This window comes from Artemia franciscana, chromosome 13, assembly GCF_032884065.1.
Source record: "Artemia franciscana chromosome 13, ASM3288406v1, whole genome shotgun sequence".
Classification (NCBI taxonomy): Eukaryota; Metazoa; Arthropoda; class Branchiopoda; order Anostraca; family Artemiidae; genus Artemia; species Artemia franciscana.
In genome coordinates this window covers 37,994,685-38,015,135 of record NC_088875.1, presented here as the reverse complement: position 1 = coordinate 38,015,135, position 20,451 = coordinate 37,994,685, and the positions used below count along the sequence as shown (strand labels likewise).

General features: G+C 34.6%; 1 protein-coding gene across 5 annotated transcripts in view; it reads left to right on the top strand.

Moving 5' to 3' along the window:
• The window catches only part of LOC136034900 (vitamin D3 receptor-like), a 31,762-nt gene that overhangs the window by 1,204 nt on the left and 10,107 nt on the right, over positions 1–20,451 (top strand). For 4 of the 5 annotated variants that reach the window (XM_065716393.1, XM_065716395.1, XM_065716394.1 and 1 more), the window contains exon 2: positions 10,846–10,923. In XM_065716393.1, coding sequence (XP_065572465.1) covers positions 10,846–10,923 — 78 coding nt within the window. Of the gene's footprint in view, positions 1–6,317; positions 6,402–10,845; positions 10,924–20,451 lie in introns of those variants that run through there. The other variant, XM_065716398.1, reaches the window with a different exon arrangement.

The window sequence follows — 20,451 nt, the reverse complement described above, 5'->3', positions numbered from 1 at the left end:
GCTGATACAAAATATGACCAAAAATTTTAGAATCAACCATATTGAAAAAAAATAAACCCTCGAGCCACTGGTCCAGATAGTTAAATATTGCTTCTAAAGAGAGTCGAGATCTTAGCTTTATAAGATTTAGCTTATAAGACTCTGTATCACAGTAATAGCTAGATGGAAAACCATTATTGCTTAAATTCGACCATATTAAGCCTGCGATCGCTTTAATTTTTTCTTTTTAGATTTTTTTTAAACTTAGACCCTTTCGACCATATTCCAATCCCGACACTAATAACTAGGAAATTAACAACAAAGAGAGATAAAACTCCACAAAAAAAAAGAGACCGCGGCCAGTGGAGAGAAAAGACTAAAATAACGCGGATATTTCGCCTGTATCTAAACTAGGCGTCCTCAGCACAAGATAAAAAGAAAAAACACTAAACTAACAACAAATAAAACCACCACCAGTAATAAATACAATTGTCGCTACTGATCCACGTAGGGAAAAAAAGCTATTAGAGTTACTTCAGTGAAGTAACTCTAGAACTAGAAAGATCTAGAACTAGAATTAGAAAGTTCTAGTTAGTTAAGAACTTTCATTAATTAGGAAATTATATGTAGGTGTGTTCTATACTAGGAAACTGTAGAATCAATCATCAGAAAAGAAAAATTATTTTTAGACTTAGTAACAAAAATACAGTTTAGTCGAGCTATTCTGCATTACGGAGTAATTTTGATGAACGGCTGAATAATAAGATAGTTAAGAATAAATAACCATTTAATTGACAGTTTAGTACTCTATCTAAATGTAATTATCATTTATATCGCAAATTCCACTCCTTAAACCTCTACCCGTTCCCTCTTCAGAAGAGGTCTGGTCTCAGGTGAGCTTGAACAAACTTTGTGTTATAAAAGTAAAACTTTTGGAAATAGGTCTATGGCACAAAGAGGAACAAAGAAAATCGGCTTAGCCTCATGCCTCTGTTTAATTCGGATTTAAAAGTTAGAAGATTTGGGAAAGTAGCCTTTCATCAATATTACCATTTCTTGAGAAATCAACTATAGGCATGGACATACAATTGAGCACGTGACAGGAGGGGCTTTTGTAGGCCAAAATTGATCTATAATATAAGCAGTTGGTGTCGTCACCCAATTCAGCCTCAAAGCTGAAGAAAACGTTTTGTATATAATGAGAATACCGTGTAAAATTCAACGATATTAACGGATTGGGCTTCTCCTGGTTCCTTCAATGCATTCCTCCAATATCTTGATACAGTAATCTTAAATGATTCACACAGAACCCCTGCACGCCCCCATATCCATAGTCATCCGAGCTAATATTCCTTTTACTTGCGCCAGCTTTAGGCTTACTATAAAGAAACTAATATAAAGAAAACTGTAAAAGAATATCATACTTTCCTTTTTTCACTGAGAAAAAGGAGCCAACATACTAGACAGCAGGAGGAAAACAAGACAGAATAAATAAAAAATAACGCTCATTCGTCTTTTCTTAGCGGATACAGGACCGGATACAGGGTAATTGGAGCGACTGGGCCCCATTGGGCCCCGCATTTGAAAGGACCCTGCGTTACCTTCAAAATGAACAAATAGGAAATATTTTGGAATTTAAAGCAAATTGTTTTTTACGATAAGGGATGAATTATGGGCTATTTAAATAACCAAAAAACAATATTTATTTCAACACGGCATTTGTGGATGAGATTTATTTATGTATTTATTATTACATAATGTATACTCTATAATATAGAGAACTGAGACCCGCTAAAGCTCACGTCTTTCCGTATGTAAACTAATACGCATGTATATTTTATTTATATGTTTAACATAGAGAGAAGGCCTCGAAAAAAGAAATCTAATCGAGCCCTGCACCTATTCAATCCGGTCCTTAGAATGCACGTTATACGCGAACACAGTTATCTGCAGTGCTATAGTATTCAAGAAAATAGCCTAACAGTTCGTGGTAACGAACTGTAGTAAGGAGTGATCCGGCTCAATAGTAACCGAAACTCTAAAAAAAACGGAATTTTGATACCAATATATACATCAAATGAACCAAAGTTTTACACTGAATGAACCAAAGTTTTACACTGAAAATTTGCCTTATTTTCGAAAATAGGGGGAAACACCCCTGAAAAGTCACAAAATCTTAAGGAAATTCACACCATCAGATTCAGTGTATCAGAGAACACTACTGTAGAAGTTTCAAGCTTCTATCTGCTAAAATGTGGAATTTTGTATTTTTTGCCAGAAGAAAGGTCACGGATGCGTGTTTATTTGTTTATATGTTTTTTTTGCTTTTTTTTCTCCCAGGGGTGATCGTATCGATCCAATGGTCCTAGAACGTTATGAGAGAGCTCGTTCTAACGGAAATTAAAAGTTATAGTGCCGTTTTAAGGGACCAAAAAATTGGAGGGAAAATAGACCCCCTCCCACGCTCATTTATTTCCAAAGTCATTGGATCGAAATTTCAAGGTAGCTATTTTTTTCAGCATGGTTGAAACATCCAATAGCTATGTCTTTTAGGACGACTTAATCCCCCATAGTCCCCGTGGGAAGGGCGGCAAGTTATGAACTGTGCCCATTGTTTATGTATAGTATTGGTTAGTGGGAAGTATACAGACGTTTTCAGGGGGATTTTTTTTCTGGTGATGGGGAGGGGTTCACGTCAGAAATCTTTCCATGGAGGAATTTATCATGGGGGAAGAGAATTTCTCAGAAGGGGGCGCTGGATTCTCCAGCATTGTTTAAAAAAAAAAATTAGAAATTAAATAAAAAACAAGTTTTTCAGTATTATTACAAAGTAAAATCAAAACTTAAAAAGAAGAGAAGTTATTAAGTATATGAGGGGGTTCGTCCCCTCCTCAATACCTCGCTCTTTACACTAAAGTATTTTTAGTAATTTCAAAAGAGCTATTTATTATAATGAAACGGCATCTGTGATTCAGGGGTTATTCTTAAAGAATTGGAACAAAACTCGAACTTTAGTGTAAAAAGCGAGGTATTGACGAGGGGGCGAACCCCCTCATATACGTAATAAAATATACAAATATAGAAGTTTACTGCGTAAGTTAATTTGTAAGTTATGTATATTTATTACTAATCAAAAACGTTCTTAAAATAAAATTAAGAGTTCTATTGGACTTTTTAAGTAACCAAAAAATTGGAGGACAACTAAGCCCCCTCCACCGCCCCTTTTTATCAAAATCGTCCGATTAATGAGAAAGCCGTTTAGCCAAAAAAAGTAAATTGATATGCAATTTTTTTTTAATTATTCATGTTTGGTGAGCCAAAATCAAAACCTTTATTAATTTAAAAACATTCAGAAATAAAATAGAAAAAACAAGTTTTTTCAAATGCAATTAAGGAGCAAAAATAAAACTTAGAACAAACAGAAATTTTTACGTATATGAGGGGGTTCGTCTCCTCCTCAATACCTTGCTCTTTACGCTAATGTTTTTTTAGCAATTTTAAAAGAGCTATTTATTCTAATTAAACAGCCTTTGTGATTCAGGGGTCATTCTTAAGGAATTGGAACAAAATAAAACTTTAGTTTAGAGATCGAGGTATTGACTAGGGGGCCCCCTCATATACGTAATAAAAATATACGAAGTTCGTTACGTAAGTTTATTTTGTAAGTTATGTGTATTAATTACTAATAAAAACGTCCGTAAATAGAATGAAGTTTTCTAGTGGCCTTTTTAAGTGACCAAATAAATTGGAGGGCAACTAGGCCCCCTCCCCGCCGCTTTTTTCTCAAAACCGTCCGATAAAAAGTTTGAGAAAGCGATTTAGCCAAAAAAGTAAAATTAATATGCAATTTGTTTTTTAATTATTCATGTAAGTTGAGCCAAAATCAAAACCTGCATTAATTCAAAAACGTCCAGGAATTAAATAAAAACAAGTTTTTTTTAACTGAAAGTAAGGAGCGACATCAAAACTTAAAACGAACAGAAATTATTCTGTGTGCGAAAGGGGCTGTCTCCTCCTCAATGCCCTGCTCTTTACGCTGAAGTTTGACTCTTTCTCACAACTCTAGTTTTTAAAACAATAAAATACTTAAGCGTAAAGAGCGGGGCATTGATGAGGGGACAGCCCCTTTGATTTAAGGAATAATTTCTGTTTGCTATAAGTTTTATTGTCGCTCCTTAAATTCAGTTAAAAAAAACTTGTTTTTTTTAATTTAATTATCTGAATAGTTTAATAGTTCTGTCTTACACTAGCAGTAAGACAGCAACAGTAGTTTTGGCAAAGTGGACCTACCACACTGGTTTACTTAAGATCCGTAAGAATGTAAACTTGATTCTGATTGGTGAATTATTCTTTGTTGACTAATCATAGGCCGTTTTACATTCTTACCTTACGTAGCCTTAGTCACGTAATGACAATGCAAAACTACAAAACAGCTCTGCCCACGGGATATAGTTTGAAATCAAAGATTTTGGGACCAAAATTGAAAATTTGCAAGAGTGCGGTACCTTCCTTGTTATTTCGTGGAAGCAAATTCTGATCAGAGATTTTGGAACTAAAACAAAAAGGCTATGGGTGTAGGATATCTATTAAAAAAATGATGAAAGATACTAGATAAGACATTGTGCTTTCCTTTTTCCCAAAGTAAAGAAACTTATCAGATTACCGGTTCTAATAGAGCAAATTCTTAAACGAGGGGTGCACAACCTCTAGGGGTGGCTGCACTGTACTAAAAGAAAAAAAGTGTCTTTGGCTACTCTATGCATTGAAGACAGTCAAAGAATAAATATGGCATATATACTATTCAAAACGGAAAACAATTTTTACATATATGAGGGGTTTTGTCCCCTCCTCAATACCTCGCTCTTTATGGTAAAGTATTCTTTGCAATTTTATAGAGCTATTTATTGTAAAATATTATTATATTTATTCTTAAACGAGGAGTGCACAACCTCTCTGGGTGGCTGCACTGCACTGAAAAAAAAAATGTCCTTGGCTACTCTTATGCATTGAAGACAGCCAAAGAACGAATATTGCCTATATGTACTATTGAAAACGGAAAACAATTGCTGGGCAGCTTAATATTTTGTTGATAGTATTAGAGCCAAATGAATGAAACTTCCAGGAAAAAGATCAAATATAAAATTTTAAAAGTCCCTAAAAGCCCCTATGAGGTGAAAGCCCTTACTTCCAGGAAGCGATTACATACCCTAGATAACAATCTAGTTCTGTTAGTGCAATGTTGCTGACTCGGGCAACATTAATAGCCTTTATGGCTTCATTTCACCTCATCTGACCCATAAGGAAAAGTTTTAAATCTATTCCAATCAGGTAGGCCAACTAACATTTGAATAATTAGCATTGCGAATATAGTCGAAATTTTTTGTATAATGTCTTACGATTAAAACAAACTCTAATCTTTTTTGTGTTTCCGAAATATAATCTAACCAAGAAGGAGGAGTCACCCAGATTCCGTAACCTGGTGTATATCTCGGAGCGCCAAATATGCCACACAGTTCCTCCACGCGTTGCACAAACCTACCACGTGTAGTACAGTTCTACCACATATCACACGATCCCCATAACGTTTGGAACAGTTCAACCATCCTCGAATCACTTTTGCCATGATTGGCACTCCCTACCTGGTGTACGTGATTTGTGAAAGTCGGTGACCCCTTGACTAAGAAATGCAGATCTCGGGTTAATATCCAACTTATATGTCAAATATTTCTAATAATCATATTTATTTCGTTTTAATCTTTATCTTATACTCGTATTGTGTTGTCATCTAATAACTTGATTTATAATTCTAACATATGCAAACAAAGCATTAATCATAAAATACAATTTACAAAACATGTAAATAATTACATTTTTTGCTAGATCTTGTCTATCACCTTCAAGTAATAACGCACATATTCAACATTCAGTAAAGCGTCATTTATGCTTAAAATTAAAATAGCAGAACCGGCTTGGTTTCAGCGTGAACACTAGTGTGTCTTTCCTAGAAAGCGATTTGTTCCAGATTAGGTTCCACGATCAGTGAAACCTCCATCGCTTTACAAAAACAAGATTCGCTTGCTCCTGTGCTACTTTTTTAGTTAAACTTAAAGATTGATCAGTAATTAAAGCTTTAGGAAAAAACCCGCGTCAGATACTTATAGCCTTGTGAGACATACCCTTTTTCTAACACTTGGCGTCAACAGTTTAGGCTTTATAGCTGTTAGAGATGTTTAGTGTTTGTAATAAACATATGTGTTTTAAATCGGTAATTGTTATTATTCAGTTCAGTCGCCATTTCAAAAATCTATACACTATTGAATTACATGAACGGGCAATGGTGTCAGTGAGTGGCATTGGCCTCATCAAAATCACTTTCAACGCAAGCTGGAATTTATTGAAATATATCTCGGAAGCTCAGTAAGGTATTTCATGGAGAAGACTGGCATAACTTATTCATAAAAAATTTAATTCGATTTGAATTATTTAAATACTTATGGGCTCGCGTATTTCCAATTTTTATTAACCCTTGGCGTCAACAATTTACAGTTTGGCGTTACTAGAATTGTTTAGTGTCTGTAAAAAGTGCTTATTTTTCAAATTGGTAATTATTTTTAGTGAATTCAGTGTTTTTGTCAAAAACTTGGACGGTATTTAGTTGTAGATAATTAGGATTATATGAAGTGACATTGATAAATGACTGTCCCGTTATTTTTACCGGAACAAAAGGGTTACTTCATATGCATCTTTTAAGTTTAGAAGGGAATGTAAGGAGTAAACTTTTATAGGGAAAATTAAGCGAAGGAAATATAACGAGGGAAAAATAAAGTGCGATTTTTTTATATGGCATTCAGTAACATGTTGCTATGAGGCTGAGATTCCTTGCCTACTTCCCTAAATAGCCAAGGACGGCGACAATGAATTATGATTCTTCAAGTTAGTAATGTGGATATTTACAAACATTCTTAAAAAATGTTATAAAACTTGGAAGACAGTTTTAATGAATAAGACTTCCATATGAAGTTATGCAGTTTTTGGCAGTAGAGGGTTCTAAATTAAAAAAAAGACGTGGATGGAAGATCAGCTAAAGAGAAAATTGTAGAAATTGTAGCTTTCCTCTGAATACATAGTTGTCTTTGGAAATCAACAGCTTGCAAATGTATAATTTTTACGGACGAAGATCTTTGTCAAATTTAAGTAATCTGTTATGCTTATTTTTTACGGCTTGATATGGCAACACTGACGGAAATATAGTATTGCCCTAAAATCTTCATAATTTTGAAACAACCGCATGAAATATCTTGGCGAATCGCGATTTCCAGGTGAATATACCTAATACTGGTCCTGGAGATAAAAGTTGTTTTTGTTTGACCTTCTTGGTACTTGAAGCTACATATAGAGATAGTAAGAAAATTTAATTTTTCGAAGCAAATTATTCTTGTCGCGCATTTATGAAGCCCCCCCCCCAAAAAAAAATGTTGAAAACCCCAATCACGTTTGTTAGTTTCTTTTTTGAATTTATGTAAATCCTGTGCATGTCTTATAAAGTTATAACACATTACAGTTGTACGAATTGTCACACATAAAATAGTTAGGTAATAAGAATTAGCTGAACTAGACCAGACACAAAACTTCATTGTATCTAATGGATACTAAGTCAAGAGAAATATTAGATATCTTATATAATGCAGTAATGCCATAGTGTTTATCAATACCTGCTTTAATCTGCTACAAAAAATTTAATTGTTGAAGACAATTTTGTGTCAAAAGTCATGGTAATAATATTTTGAAAATTTTAATGGATTTTTTTTTGTGTTTCAGACAAAAAACAAACATGGTGTATGAAAGCACATTTTGATTGTCCATAAAGTTGGATCTGGGAATTTTTAAAGTTTCAAATTTTATGTTTCACCCATTAACGCTTCTTCAATCTATAAAAAGAAAATTCAAGCTTTTGAAAGCATGGTTTAAAAAATATTTTACAAGAACTCTGGGTGATTTGTAGGTTCTGATTGGATTTGGGAATTCGGTGTAAAATTCGTAGTAGGGCAACTGTTTTAGATCTTATGCCAAAATTGTGTTCACTTGACCGTGTTTAAACACACGACCGTGTTTAACATGAACGAAAAAAAGACTTACAAATGGACATGCAATGAAGCTTCTAATCTATTAAAAAAGTTTTGTCTTTGTTTTAAAATTTTTGTTTTAAATGTTAAAATGGTAAAATGTTCTTAGCCGGTTCAATATGACCCGCTCCCACGAATGTGTAAAGAAGAAAAAACCGGTAATAAATATAGGTCACTTTAAATGTTTTAATTTGTATTGATAGCCAGGGCAGAAGCAGGGGCGAATCTCCAGTATTTTTATTTGGGGGGAGAGGAGTCCTTATCTGGATAGTCAAGGGAAATGGGATGTATAATGATTTTTTCCATATTTTTTGGGGGAGGGCAATTGTCCTACCCCTTAACCTCCCCCCAACGATGCCCCTGGGCAGAAGAAAGGTAATTTGGAAGGGGATGAATTTCAAGAAGAGATTTTTGAATGTTATATTACGAAAATTGAATGCACAAATGTGTATAGAATAAAGATGCTAATCTTATAAAATTCAGTATGAAAGTTTTGAGGATTTTGCTTTGTTTCTCAGGAATGTTTTGTTTTAGTTTAATTCTTGAACTAAATTTCAAATTTTTGAAAAAAAGTAATTTACCTATGCCCGCTGTGTGTCAATACAAAGGTGTTATGTTGCGTATCATACAATACACAATAAATTGATAAAACCAATTTTTGTTTTTTTAGACCTTGCAACTTTTAATATAGACCGTTTATTTTACAATTTAGGTTTTAATTAGTCAAAACTAATTTATACATAAAACATTCGACTTCCCTACTATTTGTCTGAGTGAGAAATGGGCATATACGGTGACAACGTTTGGGTGAAACAAAACCTCTAAAAATATATGGAAATCCAAGTAATATTGAAAAAGGGGAATTAATAGAACTTATTGACGGGATGACCTGTAAATGTAAATTAAGCAAAATATCATATAACGGATTTTGAACTACCATAGTTGAAACAGTAAATGCATCTTACATTCATTTAGTTAAAAAAAAAAATTGAATAGATGGTAACTCCTCCCAGTTCTATTTGGTTTATCTCTAAATCCAAAGATTCCGTTCGCGCCATTTTAATATTTCTTACACAATACTTTTTTGTTTCACAGTCAAGCTAAGCCCTTCTAGATAATTTGGTCTTTAGATAAAATTTTTTAGTTTAAAACATAACAAAAACACGTTATAAGGTACTAAAAAAGAAGAAAAATTTAAGGTGATAACTCTCAGAATGTACACACGTTTTTCGGAACAAACCAAATTATGGTAGGAATTCAATAGTTACCAATTCTGGTTAACCCTCTGGTAGCGTAGTGAATGGATCTCTTCTTGGCAATATTAGGTCCGGGGCTTAATCCCGGCCATCGCAAGGATGGGTGCCACAATTGCTACCTGTCCCTGTAAAAAAGATATCAATGGCTCTGGATGATCTTTATCCTTTTACATTTTAGCGACTTTCCTCTGGCTGGTTAGCCCTTTGCGCACTAATTCAGTCTTTATACGTACTTATTACTTCGAATAATCGAAATTGTAAATTTTAAGCAACTTCTTCTTGAAAGCATCCGAAGGAACTCAAGAACAAAAATTAAAACTCCAGTAGAAACTTTTCGGAATTTGACAAGCCTAATCTTTATGTTTTTGACTATTTTTTCTCTAGTCCAGCAATTCTTTTCCCTGGCTCAGTTTAAAAAAAATGCAAATATTCAGTTCTTCATAAGATTCGTTCTGCTAAGACATTTTTTTTTCATATGTCAGATATTAAATATCGGACTAAACAATATGGACATTTTGACACTCCCTAGCGTCATATTTTTGCACGTAATGATGTATTTTAGATAATTTTACTGTCGTTGTCAAGCAATTTTATTGTTTTAGGCATAGTTAACTGACAAAAATGGAAACGCATCAAAATCCCCATCGGAGGGCGCTGGATATAAATTCCAGAACGACATCGATAACAATAAAAAGAAACAAAGCAAGAACAACAAAAGCAGAAGAACTATACTATATATAGGTTATATTAAATTTTTCACACATACGTAGTAAAATATGTAGAAATATATATGTTATATTTATTATGTGTTTATATTATTTTTTATCTGTTTTATATACATTGTATATATATATATATATATATATATATATATATATATATATATATATATATATATATATATATATATATATATATATATATATACATATATACAAACATATATATAGCCTATGTATATAACGTTTATAATATAATAAAAATAATAAGGAAGTCAGCTTAAAAGAAAGAGAACCCCCACAGCAGAACATATAAAAAATCAATATAAATTCACAAATAAACAACAATCTAACTCCCTTGCCCGTTTTTTCTTTCATCGTCTATTGTAATTTTATAGTCATGCTTCAGTATATTGGGGAGCAAGTCAAAGATAGTATTTGAAGTTGTTACAATACCAAAAATGATCAAATATTAGAGTAGTTTCTCGCCTTTTACAAATTGGTTTCGGGTTAGTGGTATGTTTTAGGACCCATAAAAACCTCTCAGTCTTTTAATATTAAATCTTAAAAGCTTTACGTCAGCCCACCTATTTCTTGTGTAGATGTGAGGTACACTAGTATTATCAGGCACTATGGAGGAAGTTAGAAGCAGATATTACTTTTTGAATATGTTTACAGAACATGTACGGTTTTATTACTTTTATGTAAAATGTGGTAATTTTCTTCTTATTTTGCAAATTAACGAACATTTATTTTTATTTCTTTCAGATGAATCAGTTATGCAAAGTATGTGGGGAGCCTGCAGCTGGATTTCATTTTGGTGCCTTTACATGTGAAGGCTGCAAGGTAAATATGTAGATTGTATAATGTTTCTAGTTTTCATCTCAAAAGTAACATGATTAAATTAGCCAAAATGTAGACAAATATGAAAAAATATGCATTATCTTGCGCTGAAGTTGCGCAAAATCTGCAGGGAGCCTGTTGCTCGATTTCATTTTGGTGACTTAGCCCAACCTGTGAAGACTGCAATGTAAATACATAAATTGTATGATATATCTAGCTCTTTACCATAACCATAAAATGAAAAAAGGGCCGCAATGTAGAGAATCATACAAAAACGCAAGCTCTTCTATGTTATAGCTATGCAAAGTTTATGTGGAGCCTGCTACTGGACTTAATTTTGGTTCCTATACCCGTGAAGGCTGCAAGGTAGGCATAAAAATTGTATGATTACTAGTTTTCAGTCTCAAATATAAAATAAAATAAAAATGGGCTAAAATCTAGATAATCATACAAAACAAAGACAAAGTCTCCTAAATGCAAGTTATGCAAATCTTTTGGGGAGTCTACAGCTAGATTTCATTTTGATTCTTTTACCATTGAAGGCTACAAGATAGATACGTAAATTATTATTTTGTTATCTAAAATCTGCTTCTATTATCTCAAGTTTTCAATCAAAAAAGGGGGGAAATGGATATATACTAAATAATGCCCCCACCTCTAAATAGTATGAATCCCTTAGTTGTCCCACTAAATATATATTGACATTTTGTCTCAGGGAGATTTGTATGAACATGTTTGATAATTTAAAACGGTTTACGAAATATTTCACGCATAGTAACTTGGCACGCACGTAAGATTTTTTTCAGGAAGGGGGAGGGGGAGGTATAAAAATGGTAATCTGAGTAATAAATGCCTAAAAACATGAAAAAATCAGGTCTTTTTGGGGGGGGAGTGGACTCTGAGCCCCCCCCTTCTTCGAGTATGTCCCTAATAGTGACATATTTTAGTATTACTTTCCAGAATGACACCCTACGTTTGTTACCAGCCCAAAATATTTTTTTTTTCAGAATCAAGCTTATGTGCGTCTTTTATTCATGATCACCATATTAGTAGACTTACAGTTAAAATTTTATATAATGTCATATTATAAAATATTAAAATTAAAAATTTTAAAATTTTTATTATAAAATTTTTTATAATGTCATATTAGAAGACTTACGAAGACTTACAGTTAAAATTTTATATAATGTCATATTATAAAATTTTAAAATTTTTATTATAAAATTTTTTATAATGTCATATTAGAAGACTTACGTAGACTTACATTTAAAATTTTTTGGCAAAGATTAATATCTTGTGGGGGAGGGAGGATCTGTTAGACGACAAGTCAAAAGACTGATTTCGTGTTAAAGCTGCATACTTATAAATACGCGCACATGTGAAATAAATAATGCGTAGAAAAAATATAAACAGAACCAGTTTTTATTGTTTCCAACTTAAAAACACAGCAGTAAAAATCATGTTTAATTATACATCCAAAAGATTAGATAGCAAACGTTTCGCTGCGAAAACACTCTGGCTTTGTATGTCAGCAATTACAACTTCAGAAGCAATATTTAAAATGGAACAGTCCATTAAGCTTATTGTTAGTTGAACTAAGACAAGGAATTATAGGTTTATAAGGAACGTAGACGTCTGGAGCTATTACGGTGGTCCAGTTTTTTATGCCCATATTTGCAAATGGATATTTAATTCTTGGTCTGCCTAATTTTTCAGTTACGCCTATTTAATCCTTTCAACAACTATTTCTTGAGTCTTACGCTTTTGTACTCCTATTGTAATTCATAAGCCGAATTAAAGCAATGCTCAATTAGGCGAACTCTGTATGTGGCTAATATTTACTGAAAAAACACCACGGGAGGCCTTCCTTTTATCATAAATATAGCCGGCTATATATATTACAAATATAAGCCTATAACTATGATGCGATGCTAGTTTTTTGTTTGTTTTGAATAAGGTCAAAGTTACTACTTATAAAACATTGACGTTACAGGATTAAGTCATAGATTAATTAGCATAAAGATGCGTTGAGATGTGATTTAAATGAACCTTAGAAAATATATGTTGGTTGCAGTGGATGGACTCTCCGTAGGGCCGTATTAAGGGGCTTCATCCACCCCCCCCCGTCATGGTACTTCTCCGACTCTTGAGTCAGTCATAAAAATGCAGGTAAAAACACTATTTCTCCTACATAACATTCTACAGACTTGTAAACTGGTCTTAAAACACAGGTAAAAAAAAAAAAAAAAAAAACACTTCAAGAGTGCATACATTTTTTCGTTATTTAATCGCCCTCTTCATGATCATTTATCCGCATTATTTAGTAGGGCCATCCTCATTTATCTAGTAAAGGCCATCTTTAGTATTAGTTTCAAAACCTGTTCTCGTCCCCCGAATTCTAGAGCAGTAATATATGCTTTTTCCTTAAGGATAGTATCAGATAATAGTTTTCAAGCAAACTTAATAGTCCCAAACAGTTGATTTATGTAATCAAATAAAGGGTTAGAAATTGGAAATAATATTTGATGCAATTTAGTTTTCATATAAAAAGATTATCCCCTCCCATGTACATGTGTCAGTGCTTGTACGCATTAGTTATTGGTTGAAAAGTGTTCTTTTTTTTCTTTCCTTTATTTTTTTTGCAACCCACAATTTTTTTAATACTCAAAGGGGAGTCTTTTTTTTATTATTAGCGCAAAAAATGGTAATTTCCTTGATTAAATTTAAATAAATCGTAAAAATTATTTGCAATATATGTCCTGTTGGTAAAAAACAAAAACACGATCTGTTTTTTGAAAAGTCTGTTCTTTCATTTTACACGCAATTTTAGAAAATTTATCCTTTTTATTCTTCTTTTATCCATGCACATATTCATATTTATATTATTAATTCGCATTGCACATCGGTTTCAAAAATACCCGAGTTAGACCAGTGACTTTCTTTTTCATTTTAATTAAGCTTTAATTTAATTTTGGTTCGTTTTGATCAGTTCTTCAACAACTCATCAACCCCCATAAATCAACTCAATATTGATTGATTGCCAAAAGGCGTCTGAATACCAGAGGGTCAACCACTCTTGGCCATCTGGTACATATTTTGGAGCGCCACTTGTTTTACCATGCTTGGCATCTTTTACGAGACCACACCCCGTCGTACCATAGGCAGCACCCTTTCACAACTCTTTGCTCGTTTCAACCAGAATTCATGATTTTCGAAAGTTTGTAGCCCCTTGAAAATGTTTTTTTTTAAATATTTGTCTTGACGTGAAAGATAGAAACATTTTAGTTTACATCAAATTTTGAACGGGCTGCTAGAAATACCATCTAGGCAGGAGCACATTTCGAACGGGGCCACTATTTTGGGGTGGTGGGTGTAGATGCAAAAAAGAAACTTCAAAAGTATGCACATGAGTTTATCGAATTTCTAAGAGATATAAGAGGAATTGTAAACTTTTCGAGATTTCGCGGGAAACTTGCCAAAATCCCTCTTTCTGCGCAATCGCATTCTTCTAGCCTGCAGAACTCTTCTTCCCCTAAAATATCAAGCCTGATCTATGTTTTAGTTCGAAAAGGAATTTCAAATTCTTAGGGGAGGGAAATGATGAGAAAATTTACTACCCACGGAGCACAATTATGACCAACCTCAAATGGAATTCTTGAGAAAAAAAAACCTGGGGTATCAATTTGAGCAAAATCTATATTTTACCACCCCGGTATATTTTCCTGTAAATTTCTTTTTACAGGCCTGTTGATGACCCATAAAATGGCTTAGATTGTATACCACGAGATACATACTAGACTAAAGCATATTCAAAGTTGCCAACAAATAGAAAGTTGATCAGACTCTTAAGAAATAATAATGGAAGCTCTAATCAATAAAACAAATTTATAAGTGCTTGGGAAGAAAAAAAAGCGACAATAAACATGAAAAATAACTCATACGAAGAATAAAAGGGAAAAAAGAGTACCTGCAATCAAAGGACAACATCGTATTCTAGGGGTCTTCGGACCAGTAATCTATCCCATACCCCTAGGTTTTTACGATTTCTCAATACTATCGTTTTTATTTCGTCTAATAGTTTATGATTTTTTTTAAGGCTCCACTCTGATATTCCCCCCCTCCCACCGAGAAGAATTTTAATTTACGTGTCATTGACAAAACCTCTTCAGCATCCTCATCTAAGATAATTTAACCTTGGAGCCTCTCTGACTGCCGTAGTTAAACCCATGACTTACTATAAATCCATAGTAGTTCTCTCTTGAACAATCATAAACAAACCTTAAAGAAGCTCATATATTATAAATTACCATATTTAAACCGATTCATTTTCAGATTAAGACTTTGTTTTTGGATTAATAGACAGTGCGTATTATGCCGTAGGCTATCAATTTCTTTTACAAACTTTAAAATCTCCCAATTGGTAGCCGTGAATGCTCCCAAGAATGCAAAATATTGTATAGCTTTGTTTCTGCTTGTGATTAATGGAATGAGTTCAAGTTTGATCATTACTTTTAAACTTACTGAATTAATGTAATGTACCGGCTGCCGGCAGGTAAAAGCAAAACTTCTTTTAATTAAAGATATTGCAAAAACATACGTTTTTCTGAAATGAAAACTGCAACATTAGAGTCCATATAGTCAGATTCCTTCTTTGTGCACACTTTTTGCACATAAAATCAGTGTTTAAAAACTATAAACATAAACCATGTACTTGCCTAATGGTATCGAACTGCTACTCATCTGGTGTTGAAAGTTAGCACTTTGAGGTTACGGTGTTTGAAATATGCTTGACTAACAGTCTACTAAAATCTCGGATGCAGGGTCATATTCAATATTTTGTTCGAGGGGGGTGGGGGTAAAAAAAATGCGTGGAGATGTGTTACATGTAAATTTGCTACTTTTGTACGAGTCGGACAAAAATTTCAGAGGGTGGAGGGGATCAAACCGGGTAACATCTCCCACCCCCTAGTTTCGGTCATGTCTAGAAGCAAATAGATTCAGAAAATATATTCTAAAACATTTTAATTCAAACTTCTATTCAGATAATAGGGCGGTCTAATTTTAACTGACCTAGATTAAATTTCATCAACCAACCCTCTACTGGTAGCCCTTAAAAATTGCAAAAAAAAACTCTAGCGTTTCATTAAGACTGAGAGAATTTTGTGTTATAGTGGAAGAAAACACGTGGGTTTGAGTTAGTATACATATTTTGTTAAACGGGTATTAATTTCACACTCGGTTAAGCGAAATATGTTCGGTTGATTGGTCAAATCCACCTGTCCATACTTTAATCTAAATCTTAAGATTATTAGGATTTTTGTTTATCCAAATTCCCCAATCTCCTTATCTAAAATGCAGAAACAGTTAGAATTCCATTCTTTGAGATAAAAATTGTACTTGCCCCCCCCCCTACATTTTTGTGGATTGGAACCCCTTTGTTCATTTATTGTATCGCGCGTCTAGAATTTAGAGAAGATTCAAGTAGCTTCTGAGTCTGACAAGGTCCAACGATTATAATAAAACTGTTTTTTGACACACTCTTGTTGAATTTCTGAAACTATAAAAACAGATGACGTGTTTATGCCACAGATACAATTCTCAAAACTGATGTAAGTTGATAATTATGTGTTAATTCTAACGCCTCACTGTTGAGCTCGTATCAGAATTGATATTGGACAAAATGATGGAGGTGGCAATAAAAAAAATTTGCAAGATATACTCCGAGGCAGCTAAAATGCTTTCTGTTTGAATGCATGTATTTTCTTGGCTGCGGTGACAGCTGCAACCGAGTTTAGAGCTAACCTCAGCCCATATCAACGAGAATAAAAAAAAATGTTTCGAAAATAAAAACTGGTACATATATGATAAACCCACTACCGCTCAAGTTGTTCATTCATTGACGCATTATTGAGCCGGTTGTTTTTCGCTAGTTTCTTTCAGCTTAGCGCGAGACAATACAAAGAAAAATGACAGAATAGATGGAAAATATAATTTGGGCTATATATTTGCACAATAGGTGGGGGGCGGTAGGGTTAAAGTGTATGGACAATATGAAGTTAGAAAGCAATTCTGATTACATAATATACAGAATAATTCTACCTAACACACTAGGCATGCAGACCCAGTATACTTTGCCCCCCCCCCAAATTTGTTGATAAAGTATTATATTTTTTTCTTACTTTGGTATATTTCATTAGATTTGGGTGTCAGAGAAACATATTAGAAGAAGAAGAATATTAAGTAGGGGTATATCATACAAGTACTTAAATACTGTTTAGTAAGAAAAAAATTGTCATTTAACTTTGATTTGGCTATTACTTTGACTAATCTCCATAGTAAAAAAGTTGTCCAAGAGGCAAATTTAAGAAAATTTTGACGAAGAGTTTTGAATCCCTCTAAAGTAGTACCAGAAAAAATGAAAAGTGCACCATTGAAATCAGCATTGTTGGTAACCCAATACAAGATAATTAAAGCCCTCCTGGACAACAAGGAAAATAATTTTTTATGGCACTTGGTATTAACCAAGTGACATATAGCAATCGCCAATTCTGTCGGTCTGTCGGTCGGTCTGTCTGTCTGTCGGTCTGTCGGTCCCGGTTTTGCTACTTTAGGCACTTCCAGGTAAGCTAGGACGATGAAATTTGGCAGGTGTATCAGGGACGGGACCAGCTTAAATTAGAAATAGTCGTTTTCTCAATTTGACCATCTGGTGGGGGGAGTGGGGGGCCGGTTAATTCGGAAAAATAGAAAAATTGAAGTATTTTGAACTTACGAACTGTTGATCAGATCTTAATGAAATTTGATGTTTGGAAGGATATCGTGTCTCAGAGCAGTTATTTTAAATCCTGACCGGATCTGGTGACATTGGGGGGGATATGGGAGGAGGAAACCTAAAATCTTGGAAAACACTTAGAGTGGAGGGATCGGGATGAAACTTGGTGGGAAAAATAAGCACAAGTCCTAGATACATGATTGAAACACTACCCTACTGTGGTTCGTCGAGCTGGGTGGCTCACCTAACTCGGCATATGGCATACCTATTGCTTAGGGTCTTAAATCTTGAAAATATGATTGGATATCTTAGAATTCCCATTCATTAGAATTTTGACCCTTTTTGGGTAAAAAAGGGGTTTTTAGTGGCATAAAATGGCAGTAAACGCCGACCTGATATGGTATCATTTCTTTTATTACGTAAAAAGGCAATGCATATAGGAACTTCATTTCAAAAGAGCCCTCTTCCGAGGTTCCACTTCCACTGGTTTGGCACAATGACCTCTGGGGACAAAAAAGAAGACACGGTGCTTCCCATGCAAAACAAGAGCTAAGAGCTCATATGGCACTTGTGACGAGGCGAGAAGAGCTAAGAGCCAAGAGATCATATGGTATGAGCTCTAACAAAATTCCATGAATCAATAGATTGATTTAAAAAGGGAAATAAGAGGCTTAATGCCGGTCAGGATTTAAAATAAGAGCTCTGAGTCACGATGTCCTTCTAAATATCAAAATTCATTAAGATCCGATCACCCACTCGTAAGTTATAAATACCAGTTTTTTCTAATTTTTCCTCTCCCTTTAGCCCCAGATGGTCGAATCTGGGAAAACGACTTTATCAAGTCAAATTGTTCAGCTCCCTGACACGCCTACCAATTTTAATCGTCCTAGCACGTCCAGAAGCACCAAACTCGCCAAATGACTGAGCCCCTCCCCCAACTCCCCCATAGAGAGCGAATCCAGTACGATTCTGTCAATCACGTATCTAGGACATTTGTTTATTCTATCCACCAAGCTTCATCCCGATTCTTCCACTCCAAGTGTTTTTCCAAGATTTCCCCCTCCAACTCCCCCCAATGTCAAAAGACCTGGTTGGGATTTGAAATAAGAGCTCTGAGACATGAATTCCTTCTAAAAATCAAATTTCATTAAGATCCGATCATATTCGTAAGATAAAAATACCCCAATTTTCACGTTTTCCAAGAATTCCGGTTTCCCCCTCCAACTCCCCCCAATGTCAGAGGATCTGGTAGGAATTTAAAATTAGAACTTTAAAGCACAAGATCCTTCTAAATATCAAATTTCATTAAGATCTGGTCACCTTTTCGTATTTTACAAATACCTCAATTTTCAAAATTACCCCCCCCAATTCTAGCAAAGAGAGCAGATCCAGTCTGGTTATGTCAGTCACGTATCTTAGACAGGTTTCTATTCTTCCCATCCAGTTTTATCCTGATCTCACCGCTTTAAGTATTTTCTAAGATTTCCGGTCCCCCCAACTGCCCCCCACCCAATTACGTTTGATCCGGTTGAGATTTAAAATAAGAGATCTGAGTTACGAGGCCCTTCTAAATATGAAGTTTCATGAAGATCCGATCACCCGTTCGTAAGTTAAAAATACCTCTTTTTTCGAATTTTTCTGAATCAACCCCTCCCCCAACTACCCCAAAGAGAGCAGATCCGTTCTGGTTATGTCAATCATGTATCTAGGACTTGTGCTTATTTTTCCCACCAAGTTTCATCCTGATCCCTCCACTCTAAGTGTTTTCAAAGTTTTAGGTTTCCCCCTCCCAACTCCCCCCCCTCAATGTCACCAGATCCGGTCGGGTTTTTAATAAGAGCTCTGAGACACGATATCCTTCTAAATATCAAATTTCATCGAGATCCGATCACCCGTTCGTAAGTTAAAAATACCTCATTTTTTTCTAATTTTTCAGAATTACCCCCCCCCCCCCAACTACCCCAAAGAGAGCGGATCCGTTCCGGTTATGTCAATCATGTATCTAGGACTTGTGCTTAATATTCCCACCAAGTTTCATCCTGATCCCTCCACTCTAAGTTTTTTCCAAGTTCTAGGTCCCCCCCCCCCCAATGTCACCAGATCTGGTCGGGATTTGAAATAAGAGCTATAAGACACCATATCCTTCTAAATATCAAATTTCATTGAGATCCGATCACCCACTCGTAAGTTAGAAATACCCCATTTTTTTTAATTTTTCAGAATTACCCCCCCCCCCCCCCCCAACCACCCCAAAGAGAGCGGATCCGTTTCGGTTATTAATTAAAAAAATGAGGTATTTTTAACTTACGAACGGGTGATCGGATCTCGATGAAATTTGATATTTAGAAGGATATCGTGTCTCAGAGCTCTTATTTTAAACCCGACCGGATCTGGTGACATTTGGGGGGGGGGGAGGGGAGGGGGAAACCTAAAACTTTGAAAACACTTAGAGTGGAGGGATCGGGATGAAACTTGGTGGGAAAAATAAGCACAAGTCCTAGATACATGATTGACATAACCGGAACGGATCTGCTCTCTTTGGGGTAGTTGGGGGAGGGGTTAATTCTGAAAAATTAGAAAAAATAGGTATTTTTAACTTACGAACGGGTGATCCGATCTTCATGAAACTTCATATTTAGAAGAACCTCGTAACTCAGATCTCTTATTTTAAATCTCAACCGGATCAAACGTAATTGAGTGGGGGGCCAGTTGGGGGGACCGGAAATCTTAAAAAATACTTAAAGCGGTGAGATCAGGAT